The sequence below is a fragment of the Haematobia irritans genome, chromosome 5 (genome assembly GCF_050003625.1).
Source record: "Haematobia irritans isolate KBUSLIRL chromosome 5, ASM5000362v1, whole genome shotgun sequence".
NCBI classification, from domain to species: Eukaryota; Metazoa; Arthropoda; class Insecta; order Diptera; family Muscidae; genus Haematobia; species Haematobia irritans.
Window position 1 is genome coordinate 133,233,447 of NC_134401.1, and position 23,662 is coordinate 133,257,108.

The 23,662-nt window shown below is 31.9% G+C and overlaps 1 protein-coding gene, 6 non-coding genes and 7 pseudogenes across 7 annotated transcripts in view; all 14 read left to right on the top strand.

Annotated features, from left to right (window-relative positions):
- Positions 1-1,019: 1,019 nt before the first annotated feature.
- Positions 1,020-23,662, top strand: part of dom (domino helicase) — a 70,876-nt gene continuing 48,233 nt past the window's right edge. The window contains exons 1-4 of the mRNA XM_075308998.1: positions 1,020-1,370; positions 16,388-17,435; positions 17,507-17,828; positions 21,392-21,719. Coding sequence (XP_075165113.1) covers positions 16,399-17,435; positions 17,507-17,828; positions 21,392-21,719 — 1,687 coding nt within the window. The 5' untranslated portion in view covers positions 1,020-1,370; positions 16,388-16,398. The remainder of the gene's footprint in view (positions 1,371-16,387; positions 17,436-17,506; positions 17,829-21,391; positions 21,720-23,662) is intronic.
- LOC142242210 (small nucleolar RNA psi18S-841/snoR66) lies at positions 9,135-9,232 on the top strand. Its single transcript, XR_012724051.1, has one exon. It is a non-coding gene; the product is annotated as a small nucleolar RNA psi18S-841/snoR66 (small nucleolar RNA).
- LOC142242197 (small nucleolar RNA Me28S-Am2589) lies at positions 9,309-9,432 on the top strand (annotated as a pseudogene).
- Positions 9,673-9,796, top strand: LOC142242199 (small nucleolar RNA Me28S-Am2589; annotated as a pseudogene).
- LOC142242213 (small nucleolar RNA psi18S-841/snoR66) lies at positions 10,025-10,124 on the top strand. The gene has a single exon (XR_012724053.1). It is a non-coding gene; the product is annotated as a small nucleolar RNA psi18S-841/snoR66 (small nucleolar RNA).
- Positions 10,206-10,329, top strand: LOC142242194 (small nucleolar RNA Me28S-Am2589; annotated as a pseudogene).
- Positions 10,716-10,804, top strand: LOC142242207 (small nucleolar RNA psi18S-841/snoR66). The gene has a single exon (XR_012724048.1). It is a non-coding gene; the product is annotated as a small nucleolar RNA psi18S-841/snoR66 (small nucleolar RNA).
- On the top strand, positions 10,892-11,015 carry LOC142242201 (small nucleolar RNA Me28S-Am2589; annotated as a pseudogene).
- On the top strand, positions 11,378-11,513 carry LOC142242209 (small nucleolar RNA psi18S-841/snoR66). Its single transcript, XR_012724050.1, has one exon. It is a non-coding gene; the product is annotated as a small nucleolar RNA psi18S-841/snoR66 (small nucleolar RNA).
- Positions 11,553-11,676, top strand: LOC142242193 (small nucleolar RNA Me28S-Am2589; annotated as a pseudogene).
- LOC142242206 (small nucleolar RNA psi18S-841/snoR66) lies at positions 12,107-12,205 on the top strand. Its single transcript, XR_012724047.1, has one exon. It is a non-coding gene; the product is annotated as a small nucleolar RNA psi18S-841/snoR66 (small nucleolar RNA).
- Positions 12,285-12,408, top strand: LOC142242196 (small nucleolar RNA Me28S-Am2589; annotated as a pseudogene).
- On the top strand, positions 12,777-12,875 carry LOC142242208 (small nucleolar RNA psi18S-841/snoR66). The gene has a single exon (XR_012724049.1). It is a non-coding gene; the product is annotated as a small nucleolar RNA psi18S-841/snoR66 (small nucleolar RNA).
- LOC142242192 (small nucleolar RNA Me28S-Am2589) lies at positions 12,956-13,079 on the top strand (annotated as a pseudogene).

Here is a 23,662-nt window from a genome sequence, read left to right on the forward strand (position 1 = left end):
GTTTATCCGGACGACAGTGGTCGTGTGGGACATATCCCATATATTGGTCACATTATAAGTTATGTCTGAAGGCATAATCATTACCCTGCAAGCATTTCAAAGTTCAATTTTGTTTTGCAACAGCCATTCTGAAAATGTTGTTGCATGCTAACAATATAGTTTTGCCATGTATTTCTTTTCGGAACAAAATGTAAACAATCGATAATAACATCTCGCGAAATTTTCACCAATACATTCCTTATGGGTAGCGGAAATTTCGTTAGAGGTACATACCTATCTAAGATATCTCAAGTCCATTCACAGAGCTGCAGTTCATCTGCATGTATTTTATTGGAATGCTTTTTAATTTGAATTTAATTTGATTTCACGATAAAAACACGAAATTTTGTAAATGAATATGAAAATCTTCACATACAAACCTTTTTTAATGTAGATTGATGGATTTGTGCATCTATTGTAGTCCTTGCATAGACAGGGCTTTAGGCCGGTATGCACCTCTAGCGAAATTTTCGGTAGCAAAAATTTATTTAAGTCTACAACAAAAAAACAGGGTTGTGTACACAAATTTTAAACCAGCTAATCGCTTTTAAAAATTGTTAATATATGTTCCAAATATTCCTCAAATAAATTGTTTATTATTTACAGACCTTTTAAAACTTATACGCACACAATGATTGTAATAAATTAAATGTTTGCTGCCAAAATATGCTTTTGACAACCCTGTTATTTTCTTAGAGGTGCGTACCAGCTTACGAAATTGAACGCTACCGAAAATTTCGTTAGCATAAATAGCAATGCATTTTTTATGGGAATGAAATTTTTCGCTAGAGGTGCATACCGGCCTTTTAACGTATTTTCATTTGCCTTTAAAACTGATGCCTTTTCCGGTTTACAGCTGTAAAATCGATATACAAACTGTAGCGATAACTACTAACGATTACGGTTTATCAATTTTTTCATGTTATCGAGTAATCGAATACTTTACCTAGGGTTTTTGATTTCATTTAGTTTCCGTCACAACATCGACTAGAAAACACATAACTGCTTGGGTATCGCTCGCTATTTATTTTGATTTTTCTGATATATTGCTGTCTCTATTTAACGTGCAATTTAATATACGGAAACCCATAAGAGTGAAGAGTACATAACTATTGTACATAGTATAAAGCGAAGTAAAATTTTCCACAATCCCGTGTCAAGAAAAAAGAAGAATTTTCATTGTGATTTTATTCGGGGTATACAGTGAAAATAATTGAAAATTTTGTGCGAAAAATATTATTTAATTTCTTTACAAACGTTTTATCATTGTTTTACGATCGGATGCCTCTAGTAATGGCCGAAAATTCATGATTAAAATTAAAGAATCTGAGGTAAGAAAAAAGAAACGCAAAAACCCGAAGAACACAGAACAGGAATGAAAAAAAAAATAATTGCATATGTGTGTACATGTATGTGTGTGTGAGTGGTGTGTTTGGCCGAAGTGTTCAATGGCTTGGTTATGTCGCGATATTAAGAAGAAGAAGAAGAGGATCTAATGCAGAGTTGTTTTGTGCTGATGAGGAAAATGGACGGGAAATTTGTGAAATTTATTTTTGTGGTATAGACAATTTTCTAAATACCTGCCTTTTCAATGGATTTTTTTGGGATCTGACTTTGTTGTTGCTATGGTGTATGCAACATAAATTTGTAAACCCGGCTTTTTTTATTGCCATTCCCATATACATTTTGCCGGCTTTCAAGGGCGTTTGCTGCTCACTCCACCACTGGTGGTTGTATATATGCGCGCGTCAATTTCTTTTCGGATTGTTTTGATAGCGCGCAGCAGCATTATTCTTCACATATATTTATTTTAATGGACGAATTTTACCAAATGCTAGCGCGATCAGAAATATGCCGAATAATATGACGTTATAGAAAAATACAACTTCAACGTTGGTGATCGAGGCTAAAATTTCTTGTCATCATCTCTTATCGGTATTGCCTTATAGTGGTGGCAACAGCAAGGGAGTTGAGACGATAGAGTCTTGCGACTGGCGACGATATTATGTGGCTACGTGGTAGTGCTGCGAAATCGCCCTTTTTTTGCATTACCCTTTTGAATGGCCTCAGAAGAATTGGAGTCCATTATTCGTGCTTTATCGGTGTAGTTTTATCAATTCGGTATCCAAAGCCCTAAGCTTGAAGCCTCCATATATTACGTCGCAATAGACGGAGGATAATGTGGATATTTTCATGGCCACTTCTTAAGATACACCTCTAAAGTGGTGTATATAGGGTGGTTAAAATTTCAAGGGCCGATGTTGATTTTGAATAAAACACAAACTATTTAGGAAATTATTGTAATTTTATTTTATTATGATATATTGGTGACACACCTTCATCCGATGGTCCAAATTTTCGATGACGCTGAGGCATAACGGAGGTTCTATGCCGTTAATGTGCCGAATTATCTCATCCTTTAGCTCTTGAATTGTTGCTGGCTTATCGACGTACACCTTTTCTTTCAAATAACCCCAAAGAAAAAAATCCAACGGTGTCAAATCACATGATCTTGGCGGCCAATTGACATCGCCATTAAGTGAGATAACACGGCCATTGAATTTGTTGCGCAAAAGAGCCATTGTTTTCGTTAGCTGTGTGGCAAGTGGCACCGTCCTGCTGAAACCACATATCGTCCACATCCATATCTTCCAATTCGGGCCATAAAAAGTTCGTTATCATCTCACGATAGCGAACACCATTCACAGTAACTGCCTGACCGGCCTCATTTTGGAAAAAAATACGGCCCGATGATGCCGCCAGCCCATAAACCGCACCAAACAGTCACTCTTTGTGGGTGCATTTGTTTTTCGACAATCACTCTTGGATTCTCATTCGCCCAAATGCGGCAATTCTGTTTATTGACGAATCCACTGAGGTGCCTCCTCACTGAAGATGATTTTCTTCGAAAATTGATCCTCCACTGTTGCAATTTCTTGTAACCATTTAACACGTTGTTGGATTGTGTATCTCTCCATGGTTCAAATTGAGTAAGTCTGAAATAGAGAAATGACAAATAAAATTCGGAAAAAAAACTTGGCGTTTAGGTGTGGTTCACATTCAACATCGGCCTTTACAATTTAACCACCCTTTACTACGTCTCAATGCAAAGAGTCTATTTGGATAAAAATATATTTTTATCACCAATTTTCCTTAAGGTATGCCACCTTATAATAGTGGCATTGGAGTCAATACTATAGTTTCGCGACAGACGTGGTAGAAGAGGAGTCCATTATTCGTGCTCTTCTCGGTGTAGTTCTATCATATTCGGCATTAACGACAACGTTATCATTCAGGATGTTCGGATATTCATTTTTCAGGGAGTTTGGTGTCCGAATCCAAACTCCATATACTACATCTCACTGGACAGAGTGTATTTGGATAAAAATATATTTTTATCACCACTTTTCCTTAAGGTATACCACCTTATAATTGTGGCATTGGAGTCAAGACAAACGTGTGGTAGTCGCTACAAACTACGAACTCTTTCAATGTCCACAGAAAAAATGACGTTCAGCTCATTAATCATTCTGTATCGGGAGTACTTCTTTCATATTTGTCATATATCGGCATTGGAGTCAATACTATAGTGTCGCGACAGACGTGGTAGTCACTACGACATCGCGTTTTTAGCACCAACTTTTTCAATGGTATCGGAAGAATTGAAGAGGAGTCCATTATTCGTGCTCTACCCGGTAGTTCTATCATATTCGCCATTATCATTCAGGATTTTTGCATATTCATTTTTCAGGGAGTTTGATATCCAAAAGCCCTATGTTTTAGACCTCCATATAATACGTCTCAATGGACAGAGTCTATTTGGATAATAATATATTTTTATCACCACTTTTCCTTAAGGTATGCCACCTTATAATAGTGGCATTGCAGTCAAGAAAAACGTGGTACTCGCTCGCACTACGGATTCTTTCAATGGCCTCAGAAAAAAAAATGAAGTTGAGCTCATTATTCATTCTGTATCCGGTGTAGTTCTATCATATTCGCAAATCTTTTGGGGACCTTCCTTTCATCATCTACACCCTACTCTTCCATTTTTCGGGGTACCTCAAGTTTGAAAACCCCATATATACTGAAGCTATTTTGATTAAAATGTATTTTTATGCCCAAGTCTGCTTAATGGTACGCCGCGCTATTGTCAATGGAATCAAGCCGATAGTTTCACTATAAACGTTGTTGTTATCGTGACAACTAAAAGAATTGAATCTACTCATTCATGCTTTATGACTTATTCTCGAACGCCAAAACAATAGTGATACGAGAGACTCTTACCGTCGAGGTATAAATGAGAGCTTTTCCGTTCGTCTCGAAGCGAATAAAATTTCATCATTCGTAGTTCTTCAATATTCTTCGTTTGCGATAAAGCAATCTTTGTTGTTGTTGTTGTAACAGTTTTTAATGTAGTTTCATCCATTTTGTTCTATGTTTGTGTAGTTCAGCTGGTAGCCAGATCAAGGAACTCTGCGACAAGGATGGGGTGTGTCCAGAGTGATCTGGTAGTGAGACGGGTAGGCTTAGCTGGGCAAGCAAAAAGGTGACGAGTATCATGTGGCCCTTGATTACATATGGGACACACGTCAGCTACGCTGCTATCAATCACTGATAGGTATGAATTGAGGCGGCTGCAATTGCCTGATCTTAGTTGGGCCAAAACTACCCTTGTCTGCCGTGGGAGGTCTCTCTCCTCCGGTGGAATGGGCGGCGGTCGGACTCCGAGAACAAGATTAAACTTGTAGCTTCTCACTGCATCAGCTACAGTATCCTCATGAATCCTGTTCAGACCTGTCTGGTATGCTGCTTGATCTAGAGGCTCTCTTTTGTAACGCTGGATCTCTGGCTCTAGAATGTGAAGATCAACCCTTACATTCCTGGGTGGAGGTTGTCTATCCACAAGATGGTGATTCGGATGACAACTTCGATAGCAACCCAAGAGGTACTGCTTTGACAACATGTAGTTGTGTCGACGCACTGGGATGATCTTGGTCTCCGCATAAAGGTGATCCAGGGGTGTACTGCGGAGACATCCTGTTGCGGTTCTAAGGGCAGCGTTCTGACAGGTCTGTATGTTATTCCACAGCGTATCGCTCGTTTGAGGTGTCTACACTGGCGCTGCATAGTTTACCACTGACCGGCCAATTGCCTTGTATGTAGTTAACAAGGTTTCTTTGTCCGCACCCCAAGTGCTGCCGGCAAACGACTTGAGGACCTTGTTTCTACCGCGGAGCTTATCACAAATTGCAGTGGCATGGGCGGACGACTTATAAAGGCTGTCGAATGTGACCCCGAGAATCTTGGGGTAATTTGTTGTCGGAATTGTTTCGCTATCGACTCTGACATTCAACTGCCTGCGTACTTCCGCCGTCCATGTAGTGAATAGTGTGGCTGAGGATTTGGTGGGAGATATCCTCAAATTTCTTGCAGTGGTAAGATCAGCGAGGTAGACATTTAATCGATCGCAATCGATCGATTGCAATTAATCGATTTGGGTTGTTAATATGTATTCATGTATGACCTCAGCATTTAAGGCTATCTCTGGTATCACAGAAACAAATTTTGGAGTAGAAAATAAGTATGAATATAATCCCGGCCACAGTTCTCAGATCACAACCAATGGATTTTTTTTTGAGTAGATCTATGTTTAAATTTCAATGCCACGCTGGATTGGGCAAATCTAAAATTTCCATTTGGAAGTAATGTGGGGGTTTCTCTTCAGGATTAAGGGCCCTTAGCCTAAAGTAGACCCCCCAATAGGTCTTGAATGCAGGGGCTATGTTGTTTTTAAATAGGTTTATATTTTGCTCGGATTCTAATAATTCAGGTCTCCTTCTATAGTAAGATCGGTTATAATTGGGTTATCCAGATTGAAGAATGAAATTCCTTCAAAAGAGATTTGGCAAAATGTATTATAGCTTGGCTCTCCAATGGGTGTAGAAAAAAATGCATAATGATTACTAGTGGATCTTGGTTTATATGCGGGGTTGCTTGGCCCATCATTTTCCATTTCAAGCTCAAGAATACGTAAGCCACTGAATACAGTAGCCAATTTGTTTTATTACTATTAAACTCATTTTACTACATAGTCAGATCGGTCAATTATGGTATTTCTAGACATTAATGTTTGCTATATAATCAATATACTCTTTTTCGCTCTCCAGAATAAACAACGGGGAGGCCTTTGTCCACAATTGAGATCATGGAATGGTAAAGATAAACTTTGCAGTTTTAAGTCGAACAGACGACAACATCTCCCTATATATGCCCTACTTCACCTTATATACCTCACACCAAAACGGGAATTTTCGTCTATTTTCGTCTATTGTTGTCTATATTTGAACTTATTTCCAAAGAACTATAGTATGGTATATAATCTATTGTAATATCCTTATCTTATATACGAAATTAAAAAAAATAATTTTTTAATTTTAATTTTACAAATGTAGGATTTCTATTTTTGAATGCACCTAAAAAGCACTTTCTTGTCTACATTCTCATGACTTGAAAATCGTACATGTGTGCAATAAAAACTTCAGAACGGATGCAAAGTCTCCACGGTAACATGTGGAGACGATTACTCTGTTTACAAAATATTATAAAATAGATATTGCATATCCAAGAGGGCCGATTTGGAATTGAAAGAGGAATGTGATCTTAACGTAGACCTAAAGGTCGACTTTTTGACTCTAATAACAATACCTACATACAAACATTTTTCTGATTTAATCACGAAATTAATTAATCCAATTAAAAAATTAATTGATACTCTTAATTTTTTGATAGATTTTTGTTTCAATTAACAATTGTTGAATCAATTAAATTTTTAATTGTTTTTTTTTTTAACTCAAATAAGACTTTAATTGTAAAAATTTTCGTGCAAATTTTTTCTGTGTAAACATAAACATTTTTTTTCTGATTCAATCACGAGGATTAATTGATTAATTTTTTAATTGAAATATCTTCAATCACGGAAATGATAGTAAATACGTGATTAAAAAATTGTTTTGATTTCATTAGCAAATTTCAATAAATTTTTTAATAGACTCAATTAAAAATTTAATTGATGTTGATTGCAAAACTCAATTAATTTTTTCATTAAAAATTTAACTTTTAAATTTTAATTTCAATTACTTCCTTAACCGACTTACCCCCATTTTCATGAAGCTCCCTTAGTGCTACGTTAGCTAAAGAACTTTTAAACCGTTCTATGAATATTTATGTCATCTTCCCTATATATTCCATATGCCACTTAGGAACTTAACTGTTGACAATTTTTCAGTTAAAGTTAATTGGAAAGAAGATATTTGAATTTAATTTCTGTGAGTTAAAGCCTAACGGAAGTACCTGAAAATGACAGTTAGTGCTTTTAGTTTTATTAAAAAAAATGATTGTTTGAAATAAATTTTTATTAAAAAGTTAGGAAATTTTCCATCACTTTTTTTAAGTGACTTAGTCTTCCGAGTTTGATTACAAAGTTTATTGTATCAATTTAATTTCTTCATTCAAAATTTTAAAATATTCAATTATTGGCCTAATTAAGTTAATGCTTCTGTCTTGATTAAAAAATTAATTGTATCAATTAATTTTTAAATTGGAAAAATTTTCAACTTCAACCAACTTTTTAATAGGAAATATTTTGGTGACTCGGAAAAAACCACTAAAATGTTTTGGATTTTAAAGAAGGCAGAAATTTTGTTTATTTTCGCCGCATTTTTTTATAAATATTTTTTTTTTATAATGTATATTTTTCAAAATTAATTTTTATAATTACTCTCATGCACATTGATCAAAGCCGTTGCATGAAAACAGGTGGACTGGTTTATCTTCCTACATCGACTGTGTGGTTTGATGAAAATCCCATTTTTGGTGGATCAGTAGAACCCGCGTTTTCAAGACCTCAGCAAACAGCTTTCGGTTTCGGTTTTTGTATTTTTAATGTAATATTTTCAATTTAATGCAATCAGGAAATGTTAATAAACGTTAATGGGAACATTTCCATATAGGTGCAATGTAGATATGAATCAAACCAAAATCTGTCGACCATTTAATAAACTATCATTTTTTTTTTTGATTTTTCGGATAAAACTGATTGATCCATTCTAGCGGGTTTTTCTTAACAAAAAATATCAACCGGTTTTGGAAAATAGTCTATTCTTTTTAAATCAAGAAAAGCTGCACTTAAAAACCCAGTTTTTTGATCACTCAAGAAATATGCTTTTAATGCGGGTGACCCATTCATCAAGTTTTGTCTTAGATTTATCAGGAATATATTTGATTTCATTTATAGTTTTAATTTTATTAAAAAAGAGAACGATTTTTAATTGATTTTCAACGCGAAAGTCTAACATAAGATGGCATTTGTAGCAAAGCCGCTTAGTTATTATTATTATTCTATTATAAAGCAAAAAGGCATAAAACGGCCACTCTTTATATATAAATTTAAAAAATGTAACAAAATGAAATCTAACCGGATTATTCAAAAACCGTATTATTATTAATATTTTGTCGCATATCCTTTAGCAGATTTACAGCTTCGGACTAAGCTATAAAAATGAGGTCCCTTGTCATTGAGCTTAACAGACTCACTTAGGACTGAATAGTCTAAGTGAGTCTGATACATCGGGCTGCCATCTAACCTAACCTACAGCTTCTAGCCTCTTTGGTATTGAAGACACAAATAGATGACTTGAACTCCTGGACATTGGAATGTCCCTTTGATAAATTTTTCGTCCAATTTTGTGCCAAACTTGCTCGATAATATCTATATTTCACATATATATCATAAATTTTAATTTGAAGTTGCACGCGTCCGCTTAGACGTGTGCAATTTTTGTCCCGAATATAGCCATCCAAAGGGTCAATAAAAACTTGATATATCTCCTTTGTTTATTGTTCAATTGGAACGATCTTCGTGTCATTTTAAAACTTTTCATAAATATTTTATAAAATTTAGAATATATAGCGAAAGAATTAGTTTACCCTATTTTTTAAATATTTTACTTCTATCTCGAAAAGTCTTTATTACACGCCGACTCGATTCTCTCTAATATAAAATATATAGGATATATTTAATTTTTTCCAGAATATGCAAGGGCACTCTGTGTCACATTGATTTTACTACAAGTGGAACAATTTGTAACCTTGCTATAAAAAATATTTTTTAGTCCAAAATTATATACTCTTTAACTATTTTATCAAGCAAAATGAGTTATCTGGATAATGAACAATATATTGCTTGCTTTTTATTTGGTCATTTGAAACTTAATATGATGATAAACTGTCCACTGACTTTGGTTAGATTCAACCTATTTTTGGAAGAATCTTGTTATGCCAAAACTAAAAACAGGATGTTCGCAATTTGCGAGGCATTTGTCTGATTGAGAGAGAGAAAGATAGAATGATCAAGAAAAGAAAAGCTTTACGAATTTCTATATTAAATTAATTTTAATAAGCACCTAAAAAGCACTTTCTTGTCCTATGTTTTCTATGGCTTGAAAATCGTACATGTGTGCTAGAAAAACTCTTTTTTTAGGGAAACGGATGCAAAGTTTCCATTGCTATTACAATAGAAACGATTACTCTGTTTACAAAATAAGACAATAAAATAAAGGTTTCTAATGTTCTATCCATATGATGATAAACTGTCAACTGACTTTGGTTAGATTCAACCTATTTTTGGAAGAATCTTGTTTTGCCAATACTAAAAACAGGATGTTCGCATTTCGCGAGGCATTTGTCTGATTGGAAGGTATTTAGGAAGCTCTAATAATAGCCTTTTCTAAGTTAAATAATATTGCACCTAAAAAGCACTTTCTTGTCCTTTATCTATCATGGCTTGAAAATCGTACATGTGTGCTAAAACAATTTTATAAAACGGATGCAAAGTTTCCTTTGTAATAAAAGGGAAACGATTACTCTGTTTACAAAATAAAATACAAATTTTTGTTGTAAGAAAAAGTTACTCTCGAGTATTACCAACAAGGGCACTCTGTGTCGCATTGATTTTGTACCACAAGTGAAACAATTTGTAACCTTGCTAGAAAAAAATTAAATTCATCAAAACTTTAAGATATTTAGCGAATTTTATTTGACTAATAAGTAATTTTGAAATTTAAATATGTTTTTGCTTATTTTATTTACAATGGTCTCTTTCGAATTTCAATATGATGACACACTGTCCACTGACTTTGGTTAGGTTCAACCTATTTTTGGAAGAATCTTATTATACCAATACTAAAAACAGGATGTTCGCTATTTGCGAGGCATTTGTCTGATTGAAGGCGTTTGGATCAAAAATAAGCAAATACTGAGTCTAGTCGGAAAGGAAGTACTTGGTCGCAAGGAAGTACTATGGAACCATTGAAAAGGGGTTTGTTTTCTCTGAGAATCAGATTTTGAATTCGCATCTCTGGCGGACAAGGCGGTGGTAGACATGGTAGCTTCCAAAGTGACTGCCGGATAAATTGAATTAATTTAGATAATCGTGCACCTAAAAAGCACTTTCTTGTTCTTTTATTACCATGACTTGAAAATCGTACATGTGTGCTATATTAAACTTCATAAAACGGATGCAAAGTTTCCTTTGGTATAAAAGGGAAACGATTACTCTGTTTACAAAATAAAATACAAATTTTTGTTGTAAGAAAAAGTTACTCTCCAATATTACCAGCAAGGGCACTCTGTGTCGCATTGATTTTAAACTACAAGTGAAACAATTTGTAACCTTGCTAGAAAAAAATTAAATTTTAAAAACTTTATGCTATTTAGCTAATTTTATTAGGCTAATAAGTAATTTTGAAATTTAAATATATTTTTGCTTATTTTACAATGGTCTCTTTCGAATTTCAATATGATGACACACTGTCCACTGACTTTGGTTAGATTCAACCTTTTTTTGGAAGAATCTTATTATGCCAATATTAAAAACAGGATGTTCGCTATTTGCGAGGCATTTGTCTGATTGAAGGCGTTTGGATCGAAAAAATAAGCAATTATTTAGGTCTTTAACATACTATCTTGGACGACAAGGAAGTACTATAGAACCATTGAAAAAGGGTTTGGTCTCTCTGAGAATCAGATTTTGAACTTGTAGGCATGGTAACTTTTAAAGTGGCTACCGGATAAATTGACTTAATTTAAATAATATTGCACCTAAAAAGCACTTTCTTGTTCTTTTATTACCATGACTTGAAAATCGTACATGTGTGCTATAATAATTTCATGAAACGGATGCAAAGTTTCCTTTGGTATACAAAGGGAAACGATTACTCTGTTTACAAAATAAAATACAGATTTTTGTTGTAAGAAAAAGTCACTCTCCAGTATTACCAGCAAGGGCACTCTGTGTCGCATTGATTTTATACCACAAGTGAAACAATTTGTAACCTTGCTAGAAAAAATTAAATTTTTATAACTTTAAGCTATTTAGCTAATTTTATTTGGCTAATAAGTAATTTTGAAATTTAAATATGTTTTTGCTTATTTTACAATGGTCTCTTTCGAATATCAATATGATGACACACTGTCCACTGACTTTGGTTAGATTCAACCTATTTTTGGAAGAATCTTATTATGCCAATACTAAAAACAGGATGTTCGCTATTTGCGAGGCATTTGTCTGATTGAAGGCGTTTGGATCGAAAAAAAGCAAATATTGGGTCTATGAAATACTAGGAATACTAGGACAAGGAAGTACTATAGAACCATTGAAAAAGGGTTTGGTCTCTCTGAGAATCAGATTTTGAACTTGCATCCCTGGCGGGCAAGGAGGTGATAGGCATGGTAGCTTCCAAAGTGGCTGCCGGATAAATTGAATTAATTTAGATAATCGTGCACCTAAAAAGCACTTTCTTGTTCTTTTATTACCATGACTTGAAAATCGTACATGCGTGCTATAATAACTTCACAAAACGGATGCAAAGTTTCCTTTGGTATAAAAAGGGAAACGATTACTCTGTTTACAAAATAAAATACAAGTTGTTGTTGTAAGAAAAATTTATTTTTTAAGAAAGAAACACTTTTTGTTGTAAGAAAGAAAAATTTACTCTCCAGTATTACCCGCAAGGGCACTCTGTGTCGCATTGATTTTATACCACAAGTGAAACAATTTGTAACCTTGCTAGAAAAAAATTAAATTTTTCAAAACTTTAAACTTTTTAGCTAATTTTATTGGGCTAAATGAGTAATTTTGAAATTTAAATATATTTTTGCTTATTTTACAATGGTCTCTTTCGAATTTCAATATGATGACACACTGTCCACTGACTTTGGTTAGATTCAACCTATTTTTGGAAGAATCTTGTTATGCCAAAACTAAAAACAGGATGTTCGCTATTTGCGAGGCATTTGTCTGATTGAAGGCGTTTGGATCGAAAAAATAAGCAATTATTTGGGTCTTTAACATACTATTTTGGACGACAAGGAAGTACTATAGAACCATTGAAATAGGGTTTGGTCTCTCTTAGAATCAGATTTTGAACTTGCATCCCTGGCGGGCAAGGCGGTGGTAGACATGGTAGCTGCCGGATAAATTGAATTAATTTAGATAATCGTGCACCTAAAAAGCACTTTCTTGTCCTTTATCTATCATGGCTAGAAAATCGTACATGTGTGCTATATTAAACTTCATAAAACGGATGCAAAGTTTCCCTTGTAATAAAAGGGAAACGATTACTCTGTTTACAAAATAAAATATAAAATTTTACTGTCATTCAATCTCCAGTATTACCCGCAAGGGCACTCTGTGTCGCATTGATTTTATACCACAAGTGAAACAATTTGTAACCTTGCTAGAAAATAATTAAATTTTTCAAAACTTTAAACTTTTTAGCTAATTTTATTGGGCTAAATAAGTAATTTTGAAATTTAAATATGTTTTTGCTTTTTTTTACAATGGTCTCTTTAGAATTTCAATATGATGACACACTGTCCACTGACTTTGGTTAGATTCAACCTATTTTTGGAAGAATCTTATTATGCCAATACTAAAAACAGGATGTTCGCTATTTGCGAGGCATTTGTCTGATTGAAAGCAATTGATCAAGTAATAAGCTAATACATTTTGGATTTATAAAATAATAATACTTACCGAGTCAAATAATATTTTGGAGCTTGTGGGGGGATATTATGCGAAAAATGTTAATCATATATGGATTATTTTCGATTTAGCACTTCAATCAGTGACATAGCTTTATTTGATAGCTATCGAACTACGCTAAGGTGCTTATATTAAAAAAACACTGGAATAATCTCGCTAATACAGTCTTGTTAATTAAAAAGTCGGTATTAATAGATTAAACTACATGATCAATATACAAGCATAGCGTGAAGCAAACCTGTTGAACTTTTTCTTTTGAAGTATTATTTCAAATGGAAAGAAAATTCTATAATTTATCTATACAATTTTAATAGAAATGAAGAAACCAAAGGATCTTTAAAAGAAACGATTTCGTTTCTGTGCAAAAAAAATCCAAACAATTCAACAGACCGATGAATTGAAACCACTACTTACATTTTATTCAAAAAAAAACTAAAAGTACATATTACATATGGGCACTTCTAGTTTTAACCGCTGAACCTTCTCGATTATTTTCTTCTGTTGAACCAACCAGATTGTTCCAAAAACATTAGCAGACTGCTTAGGTTAACGTTTTCCAGGTCCGCCAGTAATCTGAAGCTATATGCCCCTAAAATTTGCTTACGCCTTACACAAAATGCAGGACACTCACACAAGAGGTGTTTTATTGATTCCTTTTCCTCCGCATCATAACAGCTCATACAATAGTCATTATACTTCGCACCAATAGTTTTTTTTTTGCAAAATCGCCTATCAGGCAGCGACCCGTTATAGCAGATATCAGGAGTGATATCTGGCGTCTCGAGAACACTAGCATATCTGGTTTGCGGTTTAAGTTTAAATGGGGCCATATTTGCTTGGTGTCGTTACAACCTTTGCAATTTGCGATCATGACAGCCTTCTCACGCAGTAAGGGCTTGCAGGTAGCCAGAGGCATACTAACAGATTCTAGTTCCCCTGGAATATGTAAGGTATGTTCCTATGGCCAGGCACCCATATTAGGTGAATATTGTGCTGTTCAACCATCTCATTGAGAGATTTGCGGCAGTCGATGGCCGTTTTCGAGTTGAGGAACACAGAGTCCAAGGATTTTATTGCAGGTTGACTGTCTGAGTATATATTAATGCCAATATTGCTTGGAGCATTACTTCTCAGCCAATTCACCACTTCTCTTATTGCTAATATTTCAGCCTGAAAAACACAACAGTGATCAGGTAATCTTTTCGCTATTTGAAGTTCAAGATCTTTAGAATATACTCCGAAACCCACTTGTCCATCCAATTTGGAGCCATTAGTGTAGAAATCTATATATCTTTTATTCCCCGGGGTCCGTGTACACCATTCCTCACTATTGGGAATTAGAGTCTCAAACTTTTTGTCGAAAAGTGATCTCGCCAAAGTGTAATCCACTACGTTAGGCACATCTGGCATTACTTTGAGGACAGAACTGTGACCGTAAAGCCTCTACTTACATTTTATTTTTTTTTATTCAAATTCAATAAATTATATATTACTGCAACATACGATACGACTCATCTTTTGACTCAATCCTCGAATCGACCCAATTTTTGGCTTCGGCATGAGAACAAAAATACGCCTACACATTGTAGTAGGATTAGGGGATTTTCCCCAAATTTTTTTCGTGGTTGGGGATATATTTTTTATCAGGGAATTCGGCTGGGTATAAAATAGGGGTTTGGTGATTTTTTCTGGGGGTATTTCCATCTCCTATCACATTTTACTAAAATTGTCGTAGAAATGTCATCATATTTTAGAAACAAATTCGAAAAAAGGCCCAATTTTCATTAAATTGGAAAGCAATAACGAGTAAAGTTTTTAGAAAATTATTTCAATTTCGTTCTAAACGTTTTCCCCGTGTTCTGGTTTACGATTAAATGATTAAAAAAATTGTTGATTTCATTAACAAATGTCAATTAATTCTTAAATTGATTCAAATTAAAAATTAATTGATATTGATTGATCAATTAATTTTGTATTTAAAACCGTAACTAGTTTCAATTACTTTCTAAACTGACTTAGTGTTTTTTTTTGGTTTGATTAAAACAATTGATTATTTAAACAAAGTCAAAACAATTTTTATCGCTTTTTTAACTTAGTCTTTCGAGTTTGATTAAAACGACAATTGTATTAATTAATTAATTATTTAGTTCAAATTTTAAAAATTGTCAATCATTGACTTAATTAACTTATTGTTTCTATATCGATTAAAAGGATAATTGTGTTAATTATATTATTCATTGAAAAATTTTTCAACTTCAATCAATTTTGTTTAAAATTTTATTTCTATAGAAAATTTTGCCAAATTTTATTTCTATAGAAAATTTTCCCAAAATTTTATTTCTATAGAAAATTTTCCCAAAATTTTATTTCTATAGAAGATTTTGCCAAAATTTTATTTCTATATAAAATAAATTTTCATTATTCTATTTCTATAGACAATTTTGTCAAAATGTTATTTCTATAGAAAATTTTGTCAACATTTTATTTCTATAGAAAATTTTGTCAACATTTTATTTCTATAGAAAATTTTGTCAAAATTTTATTTCTATAGAAAATGTCAAAATTTTATTTCAAAATTTTGTCAAAATTTTATTTCAATTTTGTCAACATTTTATTTCTATAGAAAATTTTGTCAAAATTTTATTTGTATAGAAAATTTTGTCAAAATTTTATTTCTATAGAAAATTTTGTCAAAATTTTATTTCTATAGAAAATTTTGTCAAAATTTTATTTCTATAGAAAATTTTATTTCTATAGAAAATTTTGTCAAAATTTTATTTCTATAGAAAATTTTGTCAAAATTTTATTTCTATAGAAAATTTTGTCAAAATTTTATTTCTATAGAAAATTTTGTCAACATTTTATTTCTATAGAAAATTTTGTCAACATTTTATTTCTATAGAAAATTTTGTCAACATTTTATTTCTATAGAAATTTTGTGAAGATATTTTGCAAAATCCATTAAAACATATTCAATTCTACCAATCTACCAAGTAGTAAATAATCTACCATTATTGGTAGAATTCTACCAACTGTGGCAACCGTGCTTATAACCCTTTGATGATCATCCCAGTCCGTACATTTTTGCAATTTATTTTATTTTCCGTCTGTGTTCAAATTTATCTCCATAATTTTTGTTTTACATTTTTTTTAAATATTTAGGTTATTCATTCCCTAAGTGTTAAATATTAGCTAAATATCACTTTGAAAAAAATCGTCTAAATTATTTCTTATCTCTTACAGATGCATCAAACATGAATGAAGGTGAGTCAGCAGGAGGGGGGCATCAAGGGTCCAACCCGGCCCCTCCTGCTGTGCCAGACCGCATATCATCAACTTCAACAACTCTTGCAACAAACCTTGCAACAACAAATACAACAACAACAAAGAACAATCTTGTTACATCTACAACAACAACAACAACATCGACACCCACATCCCCCTTTAGATTGTCAAAAACAGCTGCTAGTAACGAAAAAACCATCACATCTCTAGTTCAACCGATTGCCGGAACAGCCAACAACAGTCCCTTGCCGCGAAGTTTTCAACAAGCCTTTGCCCAACAACAATCACGACAACAAGAAATTGCCGCAGCCACAGCAACAGACGGCGATAGTACCATTTCCATTGCAACAACTCCACAATCGTCATTCTCCTCATTGTCGTCATCGTCGTTGTCAACCAACACTAGAGCAACATCGACTGCAAACTCACCGTGTAAGAGTCTTATGCCTCAAACTCCAACACGCTATCAGCAGCAGCAGCAACAACCAGCAGGAGAAGCAACAGAAACACCCACATCTACCACAGATTTAATAGCGACAGCATCTTCTTCTTCAACGACGGCAACGACAACCACATTTCAGGGCAGCAATACCATTAGTTCTTCGACATCATTGTCTCCCGAAACACACTCACCTCTAAATAAACGTAAAAAATTGGAAAATATCACAACAGCCGCAACTACAACAAATACAGGTTCGACGACATCAACAATCACATCGGGAGCAATCTTAAGTGGTTCGAATAGTAGCAATAGCAACTTTAGTAGTGGTAATTCTGGCATTCTTTTGACAACTTCAATAAGTGGTGGTGGTGCTGGCGCTGGTGTTGGCAATAACAATTCCATAGTAGGATCTCTTTTGCCCTCGACAATAAATACAACAACAACAAACAGTCCCAAGACATCAATTAATAATAATAGTAATTCCTCATTAGCACAAGATATACAAGGTTTAAAGAAGCGTATTTTAGAACAAAAATATTCACGTTTGCGTAGATTAAAGGAAAAGTAAGTTCACCGATTGAATTTTATTTTTTTTTTTTTTAATTTTATTTAACTTTTTTTTTGTTTATCTATAGACACTCTGAAAATGTCGCCGAATTGTTTTATTTGCAAATTGGTGGCAATATGATGGACTATCCTACGTGGCGTAAAAAAGGACCTACCCCACAGTTCATCGCCTATAGCAATGCCTATCGTTTGGATCAATTGGTTAACGATGAAAGAACAAGTGCGGCGTCTACCACAGCATCAACGTCGATGTCATCAACGGCCCAAGCCGCTGCTGGCAGTGTTTCTTCCATCGTTCAACAACAACAACAGACACAGGTTGCTGATAATATAGCAACAATTATTGGTGTGACTGCTGGTAGTCATACAAATGTTGTAAATCCACAAACGGTAAGTAGAAAATTGAATTGGTACTGGTACAAAATAATAATTTTCAAAATGCCACTTTTGAATTTTGGAATAAGTGAAAGTTATTTAAAACGTCGAGGTAATAGGAAAACGGGAGTTTTTCGTTTGTATTGGCCGTTGATAAGATTTTTTTATAAAGATCATTTCTGTGTCCTTTTCCTGTAAAACCTAGGAAAATGCATTCGAAAGAGAAACTGGCAGTCGAACTTGAATTAATTTTGGCTTTTCAATTTTTTAAAGTTACACAGACAAAATTTAAGCAAAATATTTCCAGTTGATTGAAGTTGAAAAAATTTTTAATTTATTATCAATTAATTTATAAATGGAAAATTAACTTTTTATCAAGATAGAAACAAAAAGTTAACTAATTGAATGATTGAACATTTTTAAATATTTAATTAAAAAAATAATTCATACAATTAATTTTTTAATGAACTCGGAAGACTAAGTCTGTTAAAAAGCAATGGGAAATTTTTGCATTTTTAATTAAAAATTTATTTCAAACAGGGTTGCTAAAGTTGACACTTTTGTGCTTTTTTGATACATTTCGACTGCCAAAAGCACCGTGGCACAACCGCTTGGTACTTTTTCATCCCAATTACTCTATATAGAGTTATTCTGTCCTAAAAGTGAACGTTTCTCAAAATTATAAGTAGCGAACAATGAAGAAATAAACATATTCAAAAATGAGGATATTTTAGTTTTTTATTACAGGATTTCAACATTTTTGAAAGGAATATTGTCTATACCACATTCGCCCGCAAATGTGAAACGTCACACTGAGAAACAATATTATAAGATAGTGTATATATTTGAAACGCCCAGAGGGAGACGAAATATACACATGGTGTCTTTCGCATTAATGCTTAGAACCGAAAATTTTCAAAATTTTCTATAGAATTTTGTCAACATTTTTTATAGAAATAAAATTTTTATCAAAATTTTCTATAGAAATAAAATTTTGACAAAATATTCTATAGAAATAAAATGTTGACAAAATTTTCTGTAGAAATAAAAATTTGACAAAATTTTCTGTAGAAATAAAAATTTGACAAAATTTTCTATATAAATAAAACTTTGACAAAATTTTCTATAGAAATAAAATTCAGACAATATTTTCTGTAGAAATAAAAATTTGACAAAATTTTCTATACAAATAAAACTTTGATAAATTTTTCTATAGAAATAAAATTTTGACAAAATTTTTTATAGAATAAAAATTGGATGAAATTTTCTATGGAAATAAAATTTTGACAAAATTTTGTATAGAAATAATTTTTTTTTCTGGATGATTATAAATAGTAAAATTTTGTCAAAATAAAATTTTGACAAAATTTTCTATAGAAATAAAATTTTGACAAAATTGTCTACATAAATAAAATCTTGACAATATTTTCTATAGACAAAAAATTTTTTTATCAAAATTTTCTATGGAAATAAAATTTTGACAAAATTTTCTATAGACAAAAAATTTGCTATAGAAATAAAGTGTTGACAAAACTTTCTATAGAGATAAATTTTTCAATATATTTTCTATAGAAATAAAATTTTCAATAAATTTTTTATAGAAATAAAATTTTGACAAAATTGTCTATATAAATAAAACTTTGATACAATTTTCTATAGAAATAAAATTTTGACAAAATTTTCTTTGGAAATAAAATTTTGACAAAATTTTCTATAGAAAAAAATGTTGACAAAATTTTTTATATAGAAATAAAATATTGACAAAATTTCCTATACAAATAATAATTTGACAAAGTTTTCTATAGAAAAAAATTACAAAATTTCATATAGAAATAAAATTTTGACAAAATTTTCTATAGAAATAAAATTTTTACAAAATTTTCTGCAGAAATAAAACTTTGACAAAATTTTCTATAGAAATAAAATTTTGCAAAATAAATTTTTTCTAAGAAAATCTAAAAAAACCAAATCGGTCTAGATTTAAATATACGTATATTTTTACAATAGTCTTTAAATTTGATATTATGTAATTTTAGCACCTTTTGGCTTCGGAAAGTACATTTTTAATACATTTTTAGTACTTTTTCGTCAACATCCTTTATCATCCCCGATTTCAAACAATTTTTAATCAAAAACCAAGTCAGTTAAGAACGTAATTTGAAATAGTCACGTTTTTAAAAATCAATTAAAAAATTGAGTTTTGCAATCAACATCAATTAAATTATTGATTGAATCAATTAAAAAATTAATTGAAATTTGCTACTGAAATCAATTAATTTTTTAATCAAGTTTGTTTTTATGCCCAATTAAAACTGTGATTGAGAGCATATTTTCGTGATTGAAGACATTTCAATTAAAAAATTAATTGGATCATTTAATTTGGTGAATAAATCAGAAAAATAAAATTTTTGTGTTCGTTTCCTTTGTATTATGAGAATAAATTGATGTTCCAAAAAATTTTAATTTTATTGGAGAAAAATGTATATGCTTTGTAGGCCATTAGGAGCTTAAATCGTGCTATTGATTTATACGAGGCCTAGAAATAGATCGATCCTATTTAAATTTTTGCATGCCCAATTTCCGTAAGCATTTTGGTAGCTGTGGTTTGGTTATAGCGGACAATCATTGGTTTGGAATTTCACCCTGATAACCCGAAATCGAGCCGTTTTTTTGGCTACATACAATGTTGCTCCCCATAGGTTGCCAATACAGTCGTATTGGCCAGAATTGGGGATATTTGTTCGTTGATGAAGAGGACAATTTTGAGTATCGATACTATTTTTTTTTTTTGCACCATGCAGTCTTACCAGCATTGAAGACTTTCCCTTTGGAGCTGGGGAGTTGATGGAAAATTTCCATAAATTTGAGGATTTTTGTGGGGATTTTTTTGAAATCGGTTCAATGTAATAAATCAGGTTTACAATATAGTTTTTATTTTGGGGGCCCAAGCGCTAATTTATAATTATACTCAGGTTGGTTCAGACATTTTCTACAATAGTGAAACCATTTAGTGGGGACTCGGGCCTAAATGTTGCCCTCTCATTTATTACTTGAGTATTTCGAAGTAAATTTTCGTTTTCGTGTTGTGTTTCGAAATCTTGATCTTCTTGCTGCTCGCATAAATTTTTGTATTTATTTCCAGTAGCTAAATTATTACTTATTACTTACCGCAGAGCCTTTTTCTATATATTTTTTACATAATTTGTGAGGAAATTTATTTTTTTGTGAGGAAATTTAATTTAAATTGGGGTTTTGGACTCGAAAGCGTTTTAATTTGGGGACAAGAGCCAGAAAAAAATGGCCAACATATGGGTTGAATTGCAGAATATAGTCGATGGATCAATTTTTAATCATAAACTCAATTGTAACTATAACCAACTTCGGGTTCAGTGAATTTTTACTTAAATATTTATTTTTCTTTAAAATAAAAGTTTTAACTAAAGCCAATTAAAAAAAAAAACTATAATAAATTGTAACGATAATCAATTTCGGGTAAATTTTTCTTAAATATTTATATTTCTTCTAAAATAAAAATATAATCTAAATTTAAAAAAAATGTTCTTTTTATTATATTTCAGAATACGCAACAATCTCATCAAACATCATTAATTGTATCATCATCCTCTCCCGCATCATCTTTGGTCTCAAATCAGGGTCGTCTGCCAAGCAGTACAACCATATCTCCATCAATATCATCATCGGCATCCTCCTCCTCCTCTCCGTCGGCATCATCAACGTTGACATCAGGCAATGTACAAAGTTCGCTTTTGCCCTCAACAGCCACTGATGCCAGTGGTAATCCTCTGCCACCTCAAGGGGCAGAAATAAAAATACCAGCTGTCGGTGCAACACCGGTGGCGGTATCCACAAAATTGCCAGCCGCCGTTCAACAGTTGACACAACAAGGTATGTACCAAATAAAAATCGATACAGGTTTTTGTTCTTAAAAAAAAAAAACAATTTTAGTTTTTTTCGTCTTACATTTAGTTTGATTTTAACAAAATTTACATTTAAAAAATTACCTAACAAAAATCTTTAAATTAACCCACATGAAAAATAATCAAACCCCCTTCCCCAAATCCCCTCAAAAAAAAAAAGAAAACACTATTTCACCTCATTCACCGCACATTTCACCATTTTACACCACATCACATTTTGCGATTCAAAATTTATTTAAAAATTTATATTTTCATTGCATTCCTAACTATGTTTTGGTTTGGTTGAATTTTCATTATTTTATATTCTATTGTTTTTGTTTTAATTAAATTGTGTAAATTCCTAATCTGTTAATTGTAATCTTCACATTCATTGTTTACATATGAACCATCACAACAACAACAAAAAATATTTAGGTCACATTCCGGGTAGACCTTTAGGTGGTCGTCACGGGATGGTATTTGGTCAAATACCCGCTCCACCTGCTGTAGGAAATTCTACTGTACCTTTGGTGCCAGGTGCTTATCGTTTATTCCTCTTCTTATTAATGAAATTCCTTACAAATGAAATTTTTGTCTCTTTTTTTTTCTTCGTTGGTTTTAGTTTTTCATTTGATTTGTAATTGATATGGTCGGTCTCATTATTTCATTTTTTTAATTTCTTTCTTAGCTGTCTTCAGTCACAAGTCATTTTGATTTTCCTTTCTTAAGTTTTCTCATATGAAGCATCCTACGAATTAGTATTATCGAATTTTTAATTTTCCAAAAGCTCTACATATTATTTGATTTATTTGTTTGTCCCACATTCTGAAAAGAATTGGCTTCGTTTATTGTAGAATATTTGGCTTTTTTCATTAATTTGTATGTTCTTATAGAGTTCTTAATTTTATATTTATATTTTTTTAAATAAATTATAGTATTATATGTATTTAAATTTGTAAATTTTTTTATAATTTTATAATAGGTAGCACCTAAAAAGCACTTCCTTTGCCTTCATTAAATCCTTGGCTTGGAAATCGTAAATGTGTGCTAGAGTAATCGGTTATATTTTTCATAGAAACCAGATCAATGGCAAAAGTTTTACCATTTTATCCTCAATGTAAAAACTGTTAAATTGATTACAATATAATAATGTTGGAGTTTTTCCAAGAAAAATGAATAATTAAGACAGTTTAGGTTAAGTACGGCTCACTTAGACCAATCAGAACATTGTGATGCCACAAGGTGGTGAACTTCTTTCTGATCAACGAGATCTCTCCGATTCTATGTTTAGCTCAATGGCAAGGGATCTCCCATTTCATAGCCGAGTCCAAACTGTGATTAGCTTTTAAACGCTCAGAAATTTCACGAAAATTTTATTTCTATAGAAAATTTTGTTAAAATTTAATTTCTATAGAAAATTTTGTCAAAATTTTATTTCTATAGAAAATTTTGTCAAAATTTTATTTCTATAGAAAATTTTTTTCAAAATTTTATTTCTATAGAAAATTTTTTTCAAAATTTTATTTCTATAGAAAATTTTGTCAAAATTTTATTTCTATAGAAAATTTTGTCAAAATTTTATTTCTATAGAAAATTTTTTCAAAATTTTATTTCTATAGAAAATTTTGTCAAAATTTTATTTCTATAGAAAATTTTGTCAAAATTTTATTTCTGTAGAAAATTTTGTCAAAATTTAATTTCTATAGAAAATTTTGTCAAAATTTTATTTCTATAGACAATTTTGTCAAAATTTTATTTCTATAGAAAATTTTGTCAAAATTTTATTTCTATAGAAAATTTTGTCAAAATTTTATTTCTATAGACAATTTTGTCAAAATTTTATTTCTATAGAAAATTTTGTCAAAATTTTATTTCTATAGACAATTTTGTCAAAATTTTATTTCTATAGAAAATTTTATCAAAATTTTATTT